The sequence below is a fragment of the Uloborus diversus genome, chromosome 1, assembly GCF_026930045.1.
Source record: "Uloborus diversus isolate 005 chromosome 1, Udiv.v.3.1, whole genome shotgun sequence".
Classification (NCBI taxonomy): domain Eukaryota; kingdom Metazoa; phylum Arthropoda; class Arachnida; order Araneae; family Uloboridae; genus Uloborus; species Uloborus diversus.
The window spans coordinates 225,806,795-225,831,015 of NC_072731.1; the positions used below are offsets into that span (position 1 = coordinate 225,806,795).

General features: G+C 32.7%; 1 protein-coding gene across 1 annotated transcript in view; it reads right to left on the reverse strand.

Moving 5' to 3' along the window:
- LOC129225291 (EF-hand calcium-binding domain-containing protein 4B-like) overlaps positions 1-24,221 on the reverse strand; it is a 45,574-nt gene that overhangs the window by 15,975 nt on the left and 5,378 nt on the right. Inside the window, exons 3-13 of the mRNA XM_054859883.1 lie at positions 22,636-22,765; positions 18,489-18,635; positions 11,574-11,664; positions 8,421-8,516; positions 5,890-5,961; positions 5,129-5,244; positions 4,132-4,203; positions 3,497-3,593; positions 3,006-3,078; positions 2,805-2,910; positions 647-802 (exon numbers count right to left, since the gene is read on the reverse strand). Coding sequence (XP_054715858.1) covers positions 647-802; positions 2,805-2,910; positions 3,006-3,078; positions 3,497-3,593; positions 4,132-4,203; positions 5,129-5,244; positions 5,890-5,961; positions 8,421-8,516; positions 11,574-11,664; positions 18,489-18,635; positions 22,636-22,765 — 1,156 coding nt within the window. The remainder of the gene's footprint in view (positions 1-646; positions 803-2,804; positions 2,911-3,005; positions 3,079-3,496; positions 3,594-4,131; positions 4,204-5,128; positions 5,245-5,889; positions 5,962-8,420; positions 8,517-11,573; positions 11,665-18,488; positions 18,636-22,635; positions 22,766-24,221) is intronic.

The following is a 24,221-nucleotide window of genomic DNA, read 5'->3' on the forward strand; positions in this document are numbered from 1 at the left end:
AAGTATTATTGAGTGATAGCATAGCACCCTGAAATATCTGAAAAATGTTTCAGTAAAATCATCAATTTCAGATTTATTACAAAAGCATTGAAATGTAGCAACCCCTTGACATACAATGACGTCTCAAAAACCTCAAAGAATTTCTAATGGTGCTTGAAATGAATGACATCTTGGAGATGCCAGTTTGCAATGGTATTTAAAGTGAATGACATCTCGGAGACATCAGTCAAAAATGATATGTAGAGTAAATGAAGCCTCGGAGACGTCAAAGAGCTTGCAATGGTACATGAAATGAATGACATCACGGAGACGTCAAAGAATTTGTAATATGAAATGAATGACTTCTCGGAGACATCAGTCTGCAATGGTAGTTGAAGTGACTGACATCTCAGAGACATCACAGTCCACAATGGCATGTGGAATAAGTGACGTTTTGGAGACGTCAAAGAGTTTGTAATGACACATGAAATGAATGACATCTCGGAGAAGTCAGCCAGCAATGGTACTAGAAGTAAATGACACCTCAGTCTACAATGGCACGCGGAATAAATGACATCTCCCATGCGCCATTTTATATCAAGAGGTTAAGTTGTCGAAACTGCAAGTGATTTTATCAGTATGCTAACGGGTTAAGAGAGAAACTTACCTTATCGGGGAATTGTGGCGACTGTATGAATTATTACTGCTTTTCTCGAAGGGCAGATTTAAGTTGTTTTGAATATTTTCATACAAAGCATTTCGTTCGGCTTCTGACATATCATCATCTTCGTCACTCCTTTCTTCGGAGGAGTTCTGAGACTTTCTAGAAAAAATCTTTCAATAATTAAACAGAAGTCTCACAGTGATATTTTCATTCACAGTGCAAATCTGCTTTTAAAACGAAGAGCACTTGTGAGTTCTTTTTTTTAGAGAATGATTATGAAATCTGGTAGAACATAACTTCATATCTCAAATGAGTTTATGTCACGAATAACAGTGGTATTCAATCTTTTCTTCTCTTTGGCCCATGCACAAGGCAACTAATACTTCACAAGGATCGCACGATGAAGATCAAGATTATCGGTCGCCATTTGCCACTTGGCGACTAAATGAAATAAAGTCGAGATTAAGAATATTAGTATCATTCGAAACCCGGTCGCCTTTCTGCCTAAAGTCATTTAATTGTTTCAAGGATATTTTATGATCTTCGTTAAAAAGTTATGAAAAGTCAATTCATGAATGAAAGTGATAAAAAAATTTAAGTCGACAGAAACCATTCGTTTATTTTAATGCTTCATTAGCAATGTATTTTTTTCGGTTTAGAGGATTTTTTTTTTTAATTTACAAAAGAAGAGGCGTCAAGAGAAAAAAAAGAGTAGAAACTATTGACAATCAGAAAACTTTCCCAATCTTGATCTTTACAGCGAGATGAAAATTAATAGGCGTTTATTTGAGAATGGTGCAAACTGTACTTTCCAGTAGACTCATCATTTCAAAATTTTTGAGGTTGGAGGGGGGGGGGAGGCAAAGGGTATATTCTCAAGAAATTTCTTAAGGGACAAATCAAACTCAAATATTACGGAAAAAGAGGGAAAAGGTGTTTTTTTTTTTTACTTGCGCAAAAAGAAAGTGTATATCACGATTTGTCAGTCTTTATGACAGCTTTTACCACATCAGACGTAAAAGCACAACACACCGCATTCTTATAATCCTACCTTTCAAGTTATGTATAGCGGCATCTGGACGTATCTCTGACACTTGTATGTTTTTTTTTTTAACGTGTATGTGAATTTTTTTGTTTTTTTATGACAAATATGGTTGAAAACTTGTATACATTCGTTGTGATATTTTTAGTCAGATATTCAAAACCCCTTGTTAATTTGTTAATTTTTAAAACAATTTTCTGTTTGTTGTGCACGAGCAGTAGATGTAGCGGATGAGAATCAAATGAGAATCTAAAGCTGCTACATCGACTGGGAAGGCTGGAAATAATTTTTCGTATTTCATTTCGGCATAAATGCAGCGCTGGCCTATCACTACCGACGAAATTGTGCAGCAGGGAACATCTTTTCCAACAGTAAACAGATAGTAAAGTAAGACAAAACAACGTTAGAAGAAGCACAAATTTGTAAATTACAGCAGACACGTGTTTCGGCGTTACAGGGAACGCCTTTTTCAATGCAAAAAATAATGAGCTTATGGATGAAAAGACATCCGACATGCAAAAAATAATGAGCTTATGGATGAAAAGACATCCGACAAAAGCTTTTGTCGGATGTCTTTTCATCCATAAGCTCATTATTTTTTGCACTGAAAAAGGCGTTCCCTGTAACGCCGAAACACGTGTCTGCTGTAATTTACAAATTTGTGCTTCTTCTAACGTTGTTTTGTCTTACTTTACTGTTCAGCACAAAGGTATTTATTTATTTTATCTTAGTAAACAGATAATTCAATCTCACCTTTTTCAAAGCATGCCTAGAAAAGCCGAGATCGGGAAAAACACAGTCCCCAAATCAATAAAAACTGACTATTTAATTGCTAAAATGATACGTTATATTTTTTATAAGAAATAAGAACTGATTAAGATGAAGTTTAATTGTATTTTATAGTTACTCATGTATAGAATTTCAATCCCCCCCGTGTGACAAAATTAAAGACTAAAAGATCCGTTTAAGATCTGCCAAATGTAAAACGAATACGTATACGGAAGCAGAACTTTATTTTCACTCGGATATACACGGATACGGATATCCGGCGCATCACTAGTTATTACATATTAAGTACATATCTGTTTTCTTATAAAATAATGTAGATAATTGTTCTACCTGCTTGAAATAGGCATGGTACCAGCTTCGGAAGATTGAAGTGGATGTTTCTCGCAAACACTTCGGTCCAGAGACATAGTGTGGCAAAGTTTACGTGATTTTGCATCTAAATAAAATAGTGATTCCATTTTCTTCATTAAAGGAAAACTCTTTGTCATGTAATACATACTATCCATAAACAAGTTTCTTAAAATAGCTTACCATGTTTTAAGATTGGCTGTTCGTGGACATTTTTCTGAATTTCATTTGCATCCTTCTGTTTTGTATTGTCATTCTTGGATGAAAAAAACAGATAAATAACATAAATAAATAAAATTAACAAAATGTAACAAAACCATTTTCAATCAGGCTATTAAAATTCTAAAACATCGTGATCAAAGGTTGTTAAGAAAAAAGAATTCCTTTTCAATTAGAGAATAGAACCTTTGCGCTTGAAAAGTACAAAAATATAAAACAACGCATAGAAGCACAAATTAGCAAGAAAACTGCATACACGTGTTTCAAAAATTACAAGGAACCATTTTTCCATTGCAAAAGAAGTGAGCTTGTGGATGAAAACATATCTGACAAAAATATTTTTATCGGATGTCTTTTATCCACACTTCTTCATCCCTCCTCCCCCCAGCTCCAGAATTGCTCAAAGACATTCAAAACTGAAAACAAATGCTATTACATGATATATGCTTACTCACTTTCATGTTTTTCAACCGCTTTTGATCGGCTGGTTGCATTTGGACAGTGGTTTGCACTAATTCGTCTTTCTCGTCTAGAAGTTGTTTGTTGATTTCCCTAAAATACAAAAAACATCAGAGTAAAACCAAGAACGTAGTACCTAGAAAATATGACCAGACTGAGCATTTCTTTACCAAACCAAACCGAACCCAGTGGCACGACACCCCAAGGGGGCCAAAGCCTACTATGCTCATCTCAGTCTTCCTGGTACTCATTTTATCGACCCATTCGATAAAATCAAGTATTTCTTTACACAAGTACTAAAAATTATTTTAGCACACCAACTAGAAGTCCCCAAGCATGGTACGGCTCAACATTGAACTGACTATTTGCTTGCAAATTCTGTCCAAGCGTCGGCTGTGGAACGGTAATTTTTAGCTTTGTTTAAACATGCTTAACTTCTCAAAATATATTCATGTTAAAAATTTATATGAATTCAACTAATGAATAATTTTATTTCTACAAATGACAGCTTAAAAATTACTTGATTTTTCTACGTCTCCTGAAACAAGCAATTATAATTGTTTGTTAATAACAAATAATTATTTATTTAAAATAAAAAAGTTTCAAAGGGAAGCATTGAAAGTTTACTTACTTCAGTTGGTTTAGTTCTAAGACTAAATTTTCTCGTTCTAACGCTATTCCTTCCGAAACTTTTAAAGCAGCTCTATGAGGGAAAAAAAATGATGTATAGTGTAATTTTTCAAATAAACTTATAACTTTGATGAAAAATCAAGAAGTCGCAACAAGAAAAAAATTAATTAAGTACTGTCCGCCCCGCTTAATCGAATATTGTCGATTCCAAGAAATATTATTCGACTAAGCGGGGTATTTGATTAAGCGGGGAAATTTTCTTTACCTTTCTAAAATGACAAGATTTGTTTTAAAACGTAATAATAACAATAAAGCAATAGCTATATAAATGAATTAATTGATGTTATTGGCAAAAAGTTTTCGAAATAAGCTAAGATAACAACAAAATAGTTTAATAATTAGTATATATATTACAAGTATATAAAAATTATAATAAATAATTTACAACTTGAGTTAAGAAATCTTTGTTTTGGCATTTTTCGTTTCTTTTTTTTTTAATTTGCGAATGATGATCAGTATTATTCAATTATGCGGGGAAGTTATTCGATAATCTTTAACATGGCATCAATGGGGAAATATTCGGTTCCGGGAGTTTTTTTTTCGTAAGCGGGGTATTCGTTTATCCGTTACCCGATTAAGTGGAACTGACATTACTAAGTTTTCAAAATCTTAAAAAGAAAAAAAAGAAAGAAAAGAAACAGATGTGCATGGGTGATACATTTCTGATGAAAGTTTAATAATTAATAAATTCGTATATTTTAAATTCGTTTTTTAATTTCATTCATAGTATTTGCTGCAAAAAAAAAGTAGAAGATTTCAAATGGGGGGTATTCTTTGTATTCGATGTTTATAACAAACATGACAGGACGGAAAATGTGTTTCTGTATCTGTAGGAAAAAGCAGTCTTGTTCGAAATAGCTTTTTAGTAGCCCCATAGCTTTGATTCCCTAGCATATTTTTTTGAAGGAATGATAATTCTAAACTTTGTTCCTACTTACTGAGCTCTTTTTCTTTTCTCTTCAAGGCTTCTTTTTCTCAGAAGGGAAAGTTGACTTTTCATGTCGTTCAACATTCGTTCAGATGCAACCAAACGAGACTCCAAAATATCTCTGTCCTGCAAAATTAAATACCGTGGTGGTATGGGCATACGAAAGGCAACGTGCAAACTACAATCCATTGATTTCTACAGAATTTTTTTTTTTTTTTTGTAAAAATGCTACAAATTATTTAGTTTCATTACACGTTGAAATATTTCAAATTTGGGGTAGATCTTGTAAAAAGTCATTTTTGAAAATTTCCTACATCGTAAACAAATTGGTTGCCATTAAAGTAAATTTATTCCTTTTACCAACATTGACATAAAAAAGACCCATTGGTAGTTTCAAATGACCCTACTCAATATATCCAAAGGGGGAAATATATAACTTGGCTTTTCATTGCATTTTCTATAATTGTTTAAGTCCGACTGGGACAAATGTGCCCTGATAAAACATATCAGTATTTTTATTTCTTCATCATTTTCATTATTTGTATTTCAGTCGATACAATAAACCAGAAAAGATAAGATTTTAAAAATGGGGCGTATAAAGCATTTTTCAATGTTTTATTAGCCATTTTGAAAAGCAGTGCACTCTTTTGCTGCAGATTTATAGATCTCTCCCGAATTATTATTGACATTTTCGAGATTAAATTATAGTTTTCAGCTTTTATTAGATAAATGAATTATTGGTCTCAGTTTCGAAAAAAAATTTCATTTTACCTTTTGAAGTTTGAAGTTTTCATGTTTTGTCTCTGATTCTTCTGAATTCATCTCTTCGAGTTGGCTCTCCATCTGAAGGAAAAGACAGGAGCATTGAAAGCAACCGAGTTGAAATTTTTTATCTGTAAAGCACAGAATGATTTAAAGTAGCTTAAGACTATTATCTAACTGGTTACTTAGTTAAGCCTTGTAAAGAACAGTGTTTTAGAAAAAACATAAAATTAACAAAATGCTTCAATAAACTACTAAATGCCATGCTAAAATTAAAGAATTACAGAATTAGTTCAATGCACAAAGATATGCGAAGATTGAAAAATAATGATTTAAGAAAAATACTAAGCAGAGATCTACTTAATGAATTTTTTTAGTTCACAAAAATGTTTTTTCGAACGAAAAGATAATACAGGTCTCTTAGAAGAAACCACAAATAAAACTACAGCAAAACCAAAAAGTGTATCTATACTGAATCTCCATTTTGAAACGAATCTTCTAAAATCTTCTCTTAAACCTTTAACTGGTGACTGAGGAGGGGATATTTTTGTAACATAAAGTATTGCAGTAGGGTGCATGTAGCCCCAACATTATATTTTTTGTGCACTTCACAAAAGTTTGCAAATTACAGTAGAAAAATTTCCAGTCATTCTTGTATTTTTTAGCTTGCTTGAAACTACCGTAAATGGCCTGCATTTTCATGTAAAGATATGTATGCAAATCTTGCTAATTGTTTGAATGCAAAAGTCAAATTCTTCTCGGGATTAAGACATCCCACCACATTTGGTTAATGGTTAATGACTTGTCATATCTATCAACTCTCTTGATTCGTTCGGGAGACCTGTGCATTTTCATGCCTACTCTTAAACTCCCTATTGAAGTAAATATCTCCCGAATTTTCATCAAAGCAACGGAATTCCCTGAAAAGGGATTTTTCAGTGACTAAAATTTCGGGAAAAATTCCTACAGCAAGCAATCACGACCTGGAGAACGAAACCAAGTATAAAATTGCATATGTCCAATCATTTTTCAAACATATTTATTTCATTTTCCTTCTTTTCAAAATTTTTGTTTCCTAAAAAAATGTTATAAAACAATTTTTCTCTGAACTTCCTAAATTTTTATGTGCTTCAAAAGGAATGTTTATCATCACTTTTAAGAACCAACGAACTTATGTCTATTTTAAAACATTTTGTAATAAACATTAAAGTTGTAGTTTTTTAAATTCAAAAAAGTAACTCAACTCCCGAATTTCGAGTTCCGCCGAATTTCTGATCTCGGAATTTCGGGTTCAATACAGGCTTAATTTAAGGAATCCCATTGTAAAAGACCCTTTTACACTAAAATTTTTTGTCGTAAATTTATTCATGCAGCCTCCTTTTAATTTTACTAATAAGTCTCCCAATTTTCAGCTTTCAATGCTGGAAGCTACGCTATGGTCAATAGAAAGAGCAAGCTTTAATGCGTCGTTTTTCACCAACGATCCATCTATTTAAATTCGAACACTAGACCACTCACCATTCAGCCTTTTATGTTCTTGAAATGCATCATTAAAGTGCTACATACCAAAGACCTGCTGGTTGTAACCGTAGAACAAAATCATGAACCAAAAGAATGTTTTATGCCTACTTTATTATTGATTTCAAAAACATTGATTACTTTCTGTTCTCCAATCGTTTTAATGCATTTTGAAACATGTCTAGTTTCCATATAACTGAACCTTTTTACGTACCACACTTATCTATATATTACTCTAAATTAGAAAATAAATAACATCAAAATAAAAAATAGGACATTTAAATAAAAAATAAGTATGAGACATGACCGAGGAATTTCTCAAAACCATATTTCACAATATTCAAAAGAGTCATTCAATAAATTAATATTAAAAACTGAAAATTCGGTAAATTTTCAGCTTTTGTAATGGAGTCGTTTCCAATATTTTAAAAGTATTTTTTTCTGAAAGAACATGCTTAAAAACATACGATCTAACCATTTTTTAAATAATTTGTTTAAGTTTAATATTTTAAAAGAATTACTTATATCGGTGATCTTTCATTGTTTACGTTTCTTGCCGATGACATCACAAATGATGAAATGCCATTCGGTGTTCCCATTTTCACAGAACAAAATATTTAATTCGCATCTTTACTCAAGTGTATTGGCAACGATAGGGTTGATAGCAAGCGTAGAGTGCAATTTTAATTCGCTTTTTGATTATCACAACTTGGAAACGCGGTACAAAGATGCGTCAAAAAGCATCATTTGTGACGTCATCTAGACCACGCCTTGTTTGAAAAATCGGACATTTAAAAGAATTGATTAAAAAATAACTGTTGGGAAAATGAAAGAATTTTCTGGGTCCATGTTATTTTTTTATTATTATTATTATTATTATTATTATTATTATTTTGTTTATTCTATCAATTTCAGTGACTAAAAGTATTACTTTTGACTGAAATAAAAAACAACCCCATTATGCCTCAGTGAAAATGAATTGAGAGAAGAGTTCTGGGCAAAAAGATTCGACAATGTCATACCTGAGCATGTTCTTGCAGCAGATCTTGAAGCTGCTGATCTTTGAGGCGTAATTCAGTTTCAAGCTCATCACGGAGTCGTTGCTCTTTGTGCTGCTCCTGAAAATATCCGCAGTCTATTTTTTTTTATCAACAGTAGTGAATGAAATAAAATTACAGAGAATATTTGTAGCACTGAGAAGTAAATGGGTGTTAGTGGACTTTTTAAAGGTTTGAGTAAAACGTGTGCATAATTCAAACTTATAGGTAAGTACAGGCTTTCATTGATAAATGTTTCAAAAGTATTGTACCGTTTCCACCTCTTGTGTAAAGACGACAAGAGAATGCATGGTCTTTTAGAGACGTTTAATCAACATATCAATATTTACAGCTATATTACAAATTACAGATTATTTAATGTTACAAAGATATTTTGAACTGCGTCAGCCACTCCGCGACTCACCAGCATCTTTGCTCTACGAGTGTCTCCCCTCTCGATCTATTTACTTTCTCTTATATACGGGGATTCGTTTGGCGGGGAATGCACCCCTGTTTACAACAGTCAGACGATGTTGACAAAATGCGTTAAGATCTTTTCCTTCTGCTGTCTGTGGTTTCCAACCGCGTTGACAAGATGGCTGAAAAATGTTCCCTATAGTGTCACAGATATCATATCACACCAAACGGAGAAAGTTTATGTGCACAACAAATGTCCAGCTTCGGATAGAATTCAGCTATTCTGAAGATCTAATTTCGAACATTTCTCAGAAAAGGGGAGCAAAAACCGTATTTACGTGTGGTCTTATACTTATCCTGCTCCCATACTGGTGACAGATATAAAACAACCGCGTAACATGTTTTTCTCACGATGAGTGTGATCTGGAAAAGAATTTCTAGACCGACCCCACACATTGAATCAAAATAGCAAACAAGTGGAGGAATCGCATCGGTATAGTATGCTGTATAACAGCACCTTCCACGTCTACTACGGTGAAATTCCGTTACAACGAACATCAATACCATGTAATATCAGGCAGATACGCTCTGGTGAAGGTCAAAAAGAAAAGCAGAGGTTAGCTGAGAAGGGCTGGGGGGCTGCAAATTCACCCTATTTCTGAGGGGTTTTTTTTCGTTGAAACTAGATGTAAAGACTTGAAAAAAAGCTAGGTACGGGAGGCAGTTGGATGTTTTTACCCTGGCTCAGAAAAATCGAAAATCTGACAGTGGGTCATACGGAAGGGCGATGAGCGCGATTGCCCCTCCCTTGAAGGATTCTATCGGCAATTTTTTGACATTGAAATTCCAAGTCTTTCTTCGATGAATTAAAAGGGGCTCTCAGCCGGAAATGTTTTAGAATTGAGGTCTTAAAAACGCAGTTCAAAGGAGAATGGTTTGAAACTCTCTATCCTGTTTTTAAAAATTTATTAAAGGCATTATACATAAAAGATGTGCACTATTTTTTTCTTTTGATTTTTTTTTTTTTTTTTTTACATTTATAGACATTAATGAAACCGATGCAAAACAATATAAAACCACAGTATCACTAGCATTAAAATTAGAGCTAAAAAGAGAGCGATGTTTATGTTTATGTAAACAATGTACAGTTTTTGACGTAATGTTTCGTTGACTTTAAAAAGCACTCTGACGTAAACTTCCCTTCGAACCTCTGATCAAATAAAATTATCGTCTGTAGTATCACAAAAGCTGCGTCATCTGCAGCTGCTGTGCTCCACATCCGGGAAATCGCAATCAAAGGAATTGTACAATGTTGTGATTGCAAGAGCTGCAAATTCTCAGAGAAAACAAAAAGTTCATTCCAGAACAAGCTAACAAGCATGTTTTATTACAATTGACCTTTTTTAATTTGCTTCGTGTACCGTTAGAGGATGTTAGAGGATGTCTTCTCCTTTTGAAGTTTCACATGGCCTTTTTTAAAACAACTATTATAAAGAATTAGTCACCAATTTCTGTAAACAAATAATGCAATTATTTTTTTTTAATCTTGAAGATTATTATGTCTCATATATATATATATATATATATATATATATATATATATATATATATATATATATATATATATATATATATATATATATATATATATATATATATATATATATATATATATATTTATTAGGGAGCATACAAAACACAAAACAGATAATTTTTAAAATGGAAAATGATGTCGAAAGTGCAAGGAACGACCTCTAGATGTCACTTTTTCCCTCAGTACAATTCAAATGCATAAAATTGTCACATAATAAATTCAGTCAAAGTGTATAAAATGAAAAAGTATAGGAAAATAAATAACTAAAAGCCTGTCGAATAAGAAAATTAATCTGTATGAAAGTAGTAGAATGTATGAATAGTAGACCGTTGTCTATAGAAAGTTTCAGTTTAGCATATCGACTTTTTTACTATTAGTAGTCATTTAATGCATGCCAATCATTACGAAAATTATAAAGCAATCCTTAAGCACGTGAACAAAAGTAGCACGTGGAGAAAAGTATTGACGCATAAGGTGTGTGCAGCATTGTTTATGTGATAGATGTGCAGATCAATATAAAATGGAAAAAATATTATAAATATAAAAAAACTAACATTTTTTTCGCAATTAAAAAAAAAATCAAACTATATCTCATAATGTTAAAATTTTCGTTGAGTGGAAAAGATAGCGATTTCGAGAGAAAATTATGAAATGTATGTTGTAATTGCATGCTCAAACATTGAATACAGTGACTGAATGATAATAACAAAAAAGTATGAATTATAGTATTCCCTTACACTTTTTAAGTGAGAAGTGGAACTCACAGATAGACATATAAGCAGCCGTTCATACCATCCAACTTTTTTTCTTTTCAACTATGAATTAATTCACTAAATATCTTTAAAGATGAATGATTAAACTTTTTTAAATTCTTAATTTTTATGTTATTATTATTAGTTTATAATGACATGTAGTCTTTTTGCTGCATAAAATTGCATTTATTCTACTTCAAAGAATACTTAAAGTAATTTCAACTTTAAAAAAAGAAGAAATTCTGCCGATTAATCGGTGAAAATGGGTCAATTATAAATAATCGGCAAAGCGGTCAATTACCCACATTGCCGATTAATCGGTGTTAAGAAGATAACTGCACTGAAACATAAGACTAGATCTCGTGTGCGTTTTACCTGAGCTAGAATCTGCTCCTTTTCTAAGCGAAGTTGTTCTTCCATTTCCGCGTATAAGGACTGCACCTGAGCCTCGTATTCTTGACTCCGGCTTTTTAAAAAAAGAGAAAGGAAAAAAAAAAGAATGGTTTCCCTGATTAAAAATAGTTAAAGTATTGGTGCATCAACAACTTTTTAATCATTTCATATTCAATCCAAAAGTATTATTTTACAACATTCAAACGCGTTTGCAAAAACAAAAACAAAAAAAAAAGCCCTTGCAATATTATTTTGTTTATCCCAATAAATTGACAAACGACTTTTTAACGGTTAGAGTTTGAGCACAGCCGATATTTATATTTTAAACAACATTATATTTTAAGCAACATTTCTTAAAATAGAGGTGAAGACAGCTAGTTTGATTTGCCTCCGAATCTGCAACCCTGACAATTACAGCGTCATTCACATTCGTTTCATTTCCTTCATTTCCTTCAGTCAAAAGTAGTACTTTTTGTCATTGAAATTGATAGAATAAGCCAAAAAATAAAAAAATAACATGGACCCAGAAAATACTTTCATTTTGCAAATAGTTATTTTTTATTTAAATTTTTAAAATACCCGATTTTTCAAACAAGGCGTGGTCTTGATGACGCCACAAATGATGCTCTTCGGCGCATCTTTCTATCGCGTTTCCACGTTATGATAATCAAGAAGCGAATTAAAATTGCGCTCTACGCTTGCTATCAACCATATCGTTGCCAATACACGTGAGTAAAGATGCGAATTATTTATTTTGCTCTGTGAGTGGCAACACTGAATGGCATTTCATCATTTGTGATGTCATCGGCAGAATTCATAAACAATGAAAGCGCACCGATTTAAGTAGTTTTTTAAAAAAATATTAAACTTAAACAAATTATTTAAAAAATGGTCAAGCAAGCTCTTTCAGAAAAAAATACTTTTAAAATTTTGGAAACGACCCCATTACCCACTCCAGGTTAAAATTAAAAGGATGTAAATAAAAATAGACAAAACGATAAATGTGTGTATTATTGTACATTACACATATACGCATACACACGCACTTAATTAAATGATTAAATCCCTATACCTATTAATTGTATTAATACATTGTAAAACTCTAGAATCAGGGCCGATCCTAGCAGGTGTGCAGGTTGTGCATCGCACAAGGGCGGCCAAAGCAAGGGGCGGCCGCAGGCCGCATCATAGTTTTTTTAATCAAGCAAGATTCCTCAAGAATTTCTCACAAGATAACTTACAATAAAACAAATAAATATGCTGAATTTTAAATGTTCAATTGTCAAAGTAAGAGCCGATTTCCCGACAGCATAGCATAGTTTAAAAAAAATAGATTGTTAGGGAACATGGTGTTGGTTCATTGTCCATTAATATCTACTCTTTACACACATGCTTAATTTGGTTGCAAAATTTGTGACAGAACCGGTAATCAAGCATGGATACAAGGGAGGAGAGATGAGGGAAAAGGTCCCCTCCTGAAGCATGAAAGGGTGCCAGGACCCAGGGCGGCCGCTAATGTTTACCACCAAGCTTTTATAGACCTAAACAATGAAGACATATTTTATATATTATATTTAAAAAATCCTATACTGATTAGATACTCTCGCAAGCATTTCAAACAACAAATTCTGTTTTCAACAATTGCGGATGCGTGGAGAGACAGTGGAAAATTGCGACTCCCCTGAGAGTTAAACATGTATCAATGACGAACTAAATTTTTTTAATTTTCCCCCTTTAGAACATTTTTTTAGAATTAAAATCACGAATGAACTGCCCGGTTTCAGATCAGGGCTCTTGTCCCGGGTAGTAAATTTAAACGTAGCTCCAAAACGAAGATCCAAAAGGATGCCATGACTTATTTAACGAGACTAAAGAAGGCTTAAAATTGCGTTTTTAGGACTTTAATTTCGGAAAATTTTGCTGTTTGAACCACCGATCTTAAGGACCCAGTTAAATCTCTGATTCACTCCTTCCACCTTAACTTAATCAAACATAGCCTGAAAATGTTGGCTTTAAAATCCAAAATGTGTTTTCAGACGGCAACCCTTCTTAATGTCATCAAAAATTACTTAATGATATTTTTCGTATTCCTTTTTTGAAATTTTTGCGATGGCGGGCCCCAAAATCCATTCCTAAACACTACTACTAAAGATAGTCTCAATTAGCGTCTTTAGAGAGGCCTTTAATCTCACTCCCTTAGTTTGAAATTGACTTCAGTTTCAAAAAAAAAAAACAGTTCGTGGGGGAATACTGAACCCCCGCTTGGTCTTTGTCCCATCGTTATCAAACAATGCCTAAAATACGATTTTGGGACTTCAATTTCTAAAAACTCTGAAGGAGAATTGCATGACTTATGTAAATTTTTACTGCGCTAGGACATATATACCCATCAATCGTCGAAGTGAGGTGGACAAAAGTCTATAGTTGTGTTTTTCAGATATTATAATCGAATAATATCCGAAAGATCCGCTGAAACTTCCTAGTTTTGTTAACGTCACCAAAAATAGCATAAAATTGCGCTTTTAGAAATATCCGCTTGGGAGATCCAAAACCCTTCCTTCCCAAAAATAGCCTAAAATGGATTTTAGTTCTGAAAAATATTTCGGTTCGGAATATTTTCATGTTTTCCATATCGTTTTCAAATATAGCCAAAAATGGGTTTTTGAAACAATAGTGCCAAGAAAGTACGGAGGAAAGCCGCCAGATCCTCTACCGTCACCAAAGATAGCCTACATTTGCGTTTTAAACTTCAATTTCGAAAACTTTCAATGGGAGATGATTGAATCTCCCTCTCTCTAGCAACGTCAATACAGGTAAACCCAAAACTGCTTGTTTAAAACTTCAGTTTCGGAAAATTTTCAGGAAGAGCGCCGATCTTTCCTATGCTACGGTCACAACAAATAGCTACAAATTGATTTCAATTTTGAAAGAATTTTAGGGAAGAACTCCAACATTCCTTTCCCCTGAAGTCTCGAAAAAGTTCCTTAAATTGCGATATTTGACGTCAATTTCGAAAATTTTCTCATGCACCTTGAATATACCCGACTCTTTTCTCCTTGCAACCAAACACCACCAAAGATTCTTAAAACTATTTTTCGTACGCCAATTTCGATAATTTTCTGGGAGCATCCCTTCTCCGTCCTTTCTCTGCTGTCACCGAAGACAGACTATAAAATGCGTTTTTACGACTAGTAAATTTTGGTATCTATTACTTTCTTCAAAGATAAAAATTGTACCTAAGTAGTTTCTTATTATAAAACTTTTCTTCCTTTTTATAAGTTCGCCATTCTTGATTTTTTGTTTTTTTTCTTTTTTAAATTAGAACTTGATACAGAAATTTGAAGAAATATTTATATGGACGTCAAAGATTAGTCAAATTATGCAAATTACTCTTGAGGGGCGGCACATTAGGGGTTTGCACACGGGCGGCCGACAACCTAGGATCGGCCCTGTCTAGAATAGATATTCTGAATGGCTAGTAGCCACTGGCTACCAAAGACGCAAAAAATGGTAGACACTTCTGCACTTTTTGTAGCCATTGTTTTAAAAGTATATACGCAGCACAAAAAATAAATAACCTATTCGCTATTAATACTATCAACAAACTAAAGGATTATGATACTCTACAAAAACAAGTAAAATGTTACTGGATATATTTTTAGATATATATGCATACAACAAAAGTAAATATTTCAGAACTTTTTAAAGGTAATACAAATGAAGGCAATTGAACGCAAGGCAAACTAAAGGAATGCAAATGTGAGAACTCATATAGGCTTTGGTTTATTTAGTCAGAAATTATTTTTCCGCTATACTCGATTATTTTTCATGAAATTTAGAAATGAAAAATATCAATAACACAAAACCGAACCCAAACAGACGATTTTTAAATATGATTGTAGTATGTAAAGACGCCATGAATCATTGATTTTGTAGCTTTAATTGGGTCGTTTCCAAAATTTTAAAAGTATTTTTTTCTGAAAGAGCATGCTTAAAAACATATGATCTGGTCATTTTTAAAATAATTTGACCTAAGTTTAATATTTTTAAAAAATTAGTTTAATCAGTGCGCTTTCATTGTGCCGATGACATCACAAATGATGAAATGTCATTCAATGTTGCCATTCACAGAGCTCATTATTTAATTCGCATCTTTACTCAAGTGAACTGGCAACGGTATGGTTGATAGCAAGCGTAGACCGCAATATTTATTTAGCTTCTGGATTATCATAACGTGGAAACGCGGTAAATAAATTCGTCAAAGTACATCATTTGTGACGTCATAAAGACCACGCCTTATTTTCCGAATCGGACATTTTAAAAAATTAATTAAAAATTTAGCGTTGGGAAAAATGAAAGTTTTTTCCCGCTCCATGTTATTTTTCTTTTTCTTTTTGGCTTATCCAATCGATTTCACTGACTAAAAGCAGTACTTTTGACTGAAAGAAACAACCCGATTGAAAATATTCGACCTGAAATGAACGAACGACAAAAAAATTTATTAGTGCAAAATCAAAGTAAAGCTTACTAGAGACTCAAGAGAAGGGATCAAAGAGGATTGGAAGCTCGCTGTGGTCGAGCGATATAATTTTTAACAAGAAAAGAAACATATGATTGCCATTTTTGGCGAATGGGATTTGATTCTTTAATAGACCTTTACAATGAAAATGAAATGGTTGCCCGTTGGCGACTGGCGACCGCCAATCTTGAGCTTGAATGCATCGCACTAGTTTATTGATTTAAAATTTAAATTTAATGTCGTTCCATGCCACAAAACTAGCACAAAGTTAGCTTACATAACTAGTCTAACATAACTAGCTTACATAATTAGTGGTGGTGTATAAACGATAGAATCAAAAGTGACACATCATTCAAATATTTATAATTTAGAAGAAAAGTTGTCGAACATTGACAGTGCACTTAATTTAGATTTTAGACTGCAAAAATAACCAGTAAACATAACATTATGAATGTTTTGCACAAATTTGAGAATATTTGAGCGCATTTGAAAGTAAATAGGAGTTAAAACTAATACATATTGTTTAAAACCATGATATTTCCTAATATTGCTGTTTTTTTTTTCTTTTCTTTTTTTTTTTTTTTTTTTTGGTAATGGAGGAGAAGGGGGGGGGGGGAGAATGATGTGCCAACGATGTACTTGAGAATTCGCCGATGGAGGGTCACTGCGTCCCAAGAATTTCCGAATTCGGCTAATATTGTCTCAAAATTCAGCAAATCAAGAAAAAATATTGCATTTTTTAGAAACAACTATGCTTATCTTTTCATTAGATGTAAGGAATTTGTGAATGTGTGTACGTATTTTATTATTCGGTATATTGGAAGTTTCATTCGGGATTTCGTTTTCCCCCTCTCCATATGTAAAGTTCCAGACTCCCCTATAGAAGTATTTACCTTATGAAAATGCTTTAAATGGCACTTCTGATTGAGATGAAATAATTGAAAAACGGAACCATTTACAGCAATCTAATTTTATTAGGAATTTCAATCAATTTCAGAAACATCTCGCCTGGCGCTACATGTATCTGTGTGACGTGACAAGTGCTATTAATACAAATACAAATACAAAAGTAACGACCAGCAACAAGCTCTGGGCCCAGCTAGACTGGTCCTAGTCAATTTACAATCCCCAGTGAAGATCAATGGCCCTCTTAAAACTATCTATTCCCTTGCTCATTGCCACCTCTTCCGGTAAGCTGTTCCAAGGTTCCACTACCCTGCTAAAGTAATAATTTTTCCTAATATCCATGTTAGCCTGAGATTTAAATAGCTTAAAACAATGACCCCTTGTCCTGTTTTCAGTGCTAAACTTCAGCCCCGTAACATCTTTCATTTTAATAAATTTAAACAACTGAATCATTGTCCCCTCGGTCTCTTCTTTGCTCAAGACCGTACATTTTTAGCCTTCTAAGCCTGGAATCATAACCAAAATGAAAAAGTTCATTTATTAGCCTTGTAGCCTGCCTTTGAACTCTTACCAATACATTAATATCATTCAGTCTCACACATTAAATCTCTGCACGGCTTTGAAAGAGAAAATGAATGATGTATAATGAAGAAAAAAAAAAGTCTGCCGCTTAGAAAACCATTTTGCTAAACTTGACAGTTGCTCGTTGCAGCTGTTACAGCTGAACAATAAAATTAGTTCACAACCTGTAAAGCGTTAAAGGTATTTCGGACTATAATCAAACCTTCCATAATCAAATATAACAAGCGCGAAGTATGTGCCTACACTACTGCTATTTTAGACTTTACTGAGACTAACACAAATGGGGAAAGGACATCAAATATCTAATATCAGACACAATCTTTTGGTAATACTATGTGCCTAGATGAAAGCATATCTTTGAGAGGGATAAGCTGCGGCACGTTCTACTCAAATCATTATAATTTTTATTGCTCTTAGAAAATTACTGTTACAACTCAAAAACAATAAAGCTTTAAGGCCGGGCAAAGAAATTAATTATGTAAAAACAGTTAGCCGAGGCCTCCCAATAGGCAAGTTTTGTCTGACGATTCTGGAAATCTGAAGACAGAATAGCATTATTAATATAAAATTGATGGCTAATATTTCTTTTGTGCGCATGGTTGTATGTTATCATTCGGTAAAGTTCGGAATTTCATTCGGTAAATTAAGAATTTCCCCTCCCAAAAAATTTTAGTTCGTAGCGCCCCTCTAGCTATGCTGCAGTCACTAATAAGTTATGAATATTTCTGTTTACTTTTGTCCATAATGTTCCTAAGGCAAACATTTCTCTTTGATTTGTAAGTTTTTTTTATCAAATCGATATCCAGGGCTTAACTTAAAAAAAGATGAGAATTTAAGACTTTTATGAGTGAATTTATTTTCATAAATAAAGATTTTTACGAGTAACTTACTTTTTCAAAGTGGACTGCAAATTGTTCCTTTCTAATGCTGATTCTTTCAAATCAGCAGCCATTTTGGACACGAAATTTTCAAAGTTTGATCTCATGACCGGATCTTCTTTTTGCACTCGACGCCACATTTCCCGTACAAAATCTTCACTAAACAGAAAAAGACAAATCTTGAAAAAAAACAGAATATTGCCAAAATAACTGAACGAATCATGAAAATTAAATATCATGTAAAATGGAATACTAAAAGAGTTTTGAGAATATGTATTTCGTTCTCGGTTACTTTCCGTATAGCTATTAAAATTTTATAGAAAATTCAGAAATAACAATTCTACAGAAGAACGCCGAACCGAGTGTAAATGACCAAGCCTATGAAAGCCAGGCCTCTTAGGCTTTTTTGGTTCAAGTTAATTTTAATACTGATAAAAATAGGTCATGATGTCTGGCACATTTCTGACTCAAAGGATTGCTATGTCTTCATAACTAGTGATTGCAATACCGGTATACCGGTATACCGAATACCGGTACTTCGAGCTATTTTGCAATTTCGTAATACCGGTATTTGTTGAGGTAAAATATCGGTATTTTCGGTGTTAGCTGAAAATAAAAACATCTTTCAATTAAAGAGTTTTCGATTTCACTTATTAGAGATATATTGTTATTTTAAAGGCGTATACTTTTTTCAACGAAACATTATCAGAATCAAACTATTGATGATATTTAAGCACGAAAAAATAGAATATTAATGGAGGAAGGTTTTTCATGCCTCTATGTGCACCATGTTTTTATTTTTAAATATCCTTAACTGCTCATTAGCCTTTTTGTAAAAGTTAATTTCAAGTGTAATTACAAATGAATTTGTGCTATGAATTATATATTCCTACCATCAGTTGCAACAACACTTTATGACACACATTTTTTTTAATATTTGACTCAACTGTACTAAATTTTGAGAAAGAGAAACTTTCCTTTTTAATGCTAATGTCACCGGAGTTGGAGTACCTGTTCTCTCTCACTATTTAGCTGTATACTTGGCAAGATAACACTTGGTGATTTTATAGTACCTTAAAAATGTAGATAGAGAAAAAGCATACAACTGGAACATATTTTCAGATATTTACATAATTGCAAAGAATTTTGCAAAGAAAATGAAAACGAAAGCGAAAAAGGTCAAGTTAAGTTCATTATAAATTTCCAACCAAAAAGTTTTTAAAACAGAAACACAAGCCTATCCTGATCAAAAGAAAATTGTTGAACATGATGTTTATATTCCAAAAGAATTGTCTCTCGTCTCGAAGAGAAATTACAACTGGGTGTATTTACCAAAAGAAAAAAAAAATGAAATCTGCATACAATAGAAAAGAAACACGCTCGTCAACAGGACCACCGACCACCAGGAATTCAGAAAGAGTATTTTCAACTGCAGAAAATCGGTACCCTAGGACGAGTTCCAGGCTTAGTGACAACTCAAATACGCATAATGTTTCTTATTTTCATTGATTTCTCATTATAACATTTGTTCCTTCCTTTTATATTTTTTCCCAATAAAGTTTCTTAAATAATGAACTTTTTGCACAAAATTATGAAACATGTCAAAGAAACTATAATTTTTGATCATTTATTAAGAAATTCCAAATACCGGTATTCATACCGGTATTCCGGTATTACGTTTTAAAAATACCGAATACCGGTATTTGAATTTTACGTCCGGTATTGCAAGCCCTATTCACAACAACTATGTGCTATATCCGTACTTGAATGAATTAAAACACTATTAATGTAAAAACTACTAACAACAACTTTAAACTTTTTACAATAACAAATAATTACAATACATTACGAAGAGCACTGTACATAAAACTATGCTAATACTAGCAATAACACGTAGTAAAATTTTCCAAACACTGTCAGAAATAGCAATTAATACTCCGCAGCCAGACGCATACGAACCACTCCAAGCCAATCTCACTTCATTTTTCAGCACTCCTCACTCCTTCCTTTGACGTCTGAGCAGTTTGGGAAATTCTAGAAACCACTACATGTAACGAAGGCTGAGATGTTTCTACAGCTATATTATCTCTCGTGAGGATATAATGTGTAAAAACAGAGTTAATAAAGTTTAATTTTTCAAATAGTTGCATACATATATTTAAAGATGTCCTTTTTTCTGACGTTCTTTCACTCAAAGATCACTTTTTTGTGTTGGGAAAAAAGGAGTTTCGTGTAACCATCGAAAGCGCGACCTCAGTCATTTGCCATTTTAAACTTAACTTTTTTATTTTTAGCATGTCAGCATTGTTTTTATTTCTCATCAAGGTTTTATGATCAAATAAATTTATTCATGCCTCTTCGTACATAAATTTACTAATAGAATAAATAAACTAAATAAAATAAAATAAAACAAAGCCATTCTGTAAAAGTTGTTTTGCTACTAGCGCAGTGCCGATGCGGAGAAAACAACTTGCCTACGCTGGAAACAAACCGGACTGAAAGCTCGTTCGCAGACCGTATTTCAGCTACAGTCGAGCCCGCTTAATGGAATATCGGATAATAGAATATCCCGCTTAATGTAATAAAATTCCAATGTACTACACCGTTCATGTGTGATATTTTTTTTCCCGGATAATGGAATATCCCGCTTATTAGAATAATTTTCCCTGGAAAATTGCCTATTCCATTAAGCGGGCTCGAATGTATTTTGAAATGCATACGAAATATGCCTCTAACTAGGGTCCACTCAAGCGGGGATAAAGCAACTGGTTTTAGAAGGGGTTAATTCCGGAAGGGGCGAAGGTTATAATTGTCATTTTTCGGCTTAACTAACGGTCTGAGGCGAATTTTACTAAACATAGGTACCCAGAACGCAACTGTAGGTCTTTTTTTATATCACTGAAAAAAACTAGTGGTTTAATTAAACTAGTGAGTTCTCGTTCCTAACAGAAGAAGGGAAAAAGCGACAGGCTTCAAAGTAAGTACAGATTTAGAATTAGAAAAACTGACTATTGTTAAGAACCATACATCGTGAACATGTTTAAGGTAGTTAAGAGTTACCGGCCTGATGAGAAGACAATCCTAGCGTTAACAAGATAATTAATACCTCTCTTACGGCTATTCCAGATTCAACAAGCCTGAAACTGCAGTCTCTGGATGTCGCAATGAGCTGATTATTATTCTCATGACGTTAAAATGATTTTATTCAGGAGTCCGATTTCAAAGTATTTTGTTTAATTGCAAGCCAAGAGCTAGAAGTGTTAAATCGTATCATTCAATGGTACTTCCAGTATTAAATGAACGGCGGGATTCAGAATTGGAGCTTCATAAAGACAATATTAGATTATTAGAAATTATGAACTTTGTTTTTATCAAATCTTTGACAGAAGAAAAGAAATAACAAAATGCGGTGCATTTTGATTGAAATCCATCAAAAAAAAAAAGTAAATCGTAGGTATTTAAGCCAGCGATAGGCAACCTAAACTAATTGCCGACCTGCAATCCAAGTTTGGCGAACTCAAGAAAGACTTGGGGAGGGGGAGGGGGGGGGGCTGATCCTCCTTCTTGTTGCGCGTGTGGCAGCTGGTAAAATCACGTTCAAGACAATGTTTTCCTACTTTAAAATTTTAAAAATTTCATCTGTAAATTCATACTAACTTTTGTGGAATATTTTCAAGAACAAAAGGCAAAAAAAAAAAAAAAAGTGTGAAAATTAAAAACTGGCCTTTCAGTGACTATATTTAAAAAAATACTTGAATAACTTTTTATTAAGAAGGAGAGCCTAATTTCTCCCCAGAAAATATTATAAATTTTTTCTCGCTCGAAAATCACGGAAAGTTCTGTTTTTTGTGAACAAAAAACTCTGACAAAAAACATGATGCAGAGCTATAGACCAGTCAATCGCTGTTGACATGCTGCCTACCACTCTTTTAAGCCGTTAATCAAGCAAAGAAGTTAATGAACTCCGACTTGATTTAAAATATCACTAAATTTCTGGAATAGTTAACATAGTTAGAAAACGTGTATAAAATCATATTTGATTTCATAGATTGGTTCAGATGTTTATAAAAACAACTAACATTTTGAACGGCTTTTTTTTCCAATACAACAATACAAATTTGTGTCTTCAGAATTAAAAAACAGAATAAATTTCGTATACTCGTTAAAGAGATTTCGGGCTCCAAGGTGATCAAGCAAATCTTCCAGCATCTCATCGTCATCTTCATCGTCTTCGCATTGTTCTATTTCATGAAATTTGCGTGGCTGAGTGTCGAAGCCTAAAAACATTCCTGTAGAAAACAAAATCTTTGCATTATGTTTTGTTGCTAATGACATACTATTGTGAGCACCAAAGGGGAAAAAAGTCACTTAATGTCTAAGAAACTTTTCTAGAGCACTTTTCGTAATAATAATGGTTTACACAGATTTTTATGGATTGTTTATTGTATAAATAAAGGGAGGGGGGCTTTAAAATTTTAATTGTTAAATTTTAATTGTGAATTTTTAATTGTTAAGGTTAATTATAAGAAATTTGGTCTTCGCACGAACTGCTTTTTTCTTTTCTTTCTTTCCGTTTTACCCCCGGTTTAAAAGCTCAGATTAAGTTATCTCTAGTTTTACGACACGATTCTAAGAAATTCTTCATTTTCACTGCAAAAAGAATTTTCTTAAAGTTGGAACTTAAAAAAAAAAAAAAATCTAATTTGAAATTTTGAGAGCAAAAGTTTTTTACCGAAAATTTTGTGGAAAAATAATATTGTTATTATTACTATTTATTATTATTGTTGCTGCTTTTGCTATTATTAATATTTTTGGATTAAGACATTCATTGAATATCTATATGTGTAATTATGTTGTTTGTTCATAAATAATGCCCATCGCTTTAACATTTTTAACGTAATACATTTTTGATTGAGTGCATGGCTGGATTAACCCAAAGTTCTCATCTCCTTTCCCAAAGTAACAAACAACTGTAATAAGTGAATGTCACAATTAGTAATTTACAATAGTAAATAATTCAACAAAATTTAAATCTTAATATATAAAAATCAATGTCCTGAGATAACATATATATATATATATATATATATATATATATATATATATATATATATATATATATATATATATATATATATATATATATATATATATATATATATATATATATATATATATATATATATATATATATATATATATATATATATATATATATATATATATATATATATATATATATATATATATATATATATATCAACGCACAGCCGAAACCGCTGAAGCTTCAGACTTGACATTTGGCAGGTATGTCCGCATGATTACAAAAGTAACCACTAAGAAAGGATTTTTCGAAATCTCAATTAGTTCGGGAGAAATTAATTAAAACCCCTTAATTTCGGCGAAATTAAAAACCTGTCATTGAAATTCAAATCCCTTATTTTCGAAGGCTTTCCTCCATTCAAATCATTATTCAGTACTTCATCTCAACTTTTGGTTGATAGCGAATTTTAAATTTGATATTGTTTTTATTTCTCACGTAATTCTTCGAGGCTTCTCTCAAGTCAAATCATGTTTCTGTCTTTTGCTTTTATTTTTTATTTTTTCAAAACTAGAAATGAAGTTTTTAAGAACATCATCACAGGCGGACTATCCTTTTGAATTTAGAAGAGTGCAGTTTCCTAAAGTTTGCTTTGCAATAACCATTAATAAGTCACAAGGACAGACATTAAAAGTAGCAGGGAT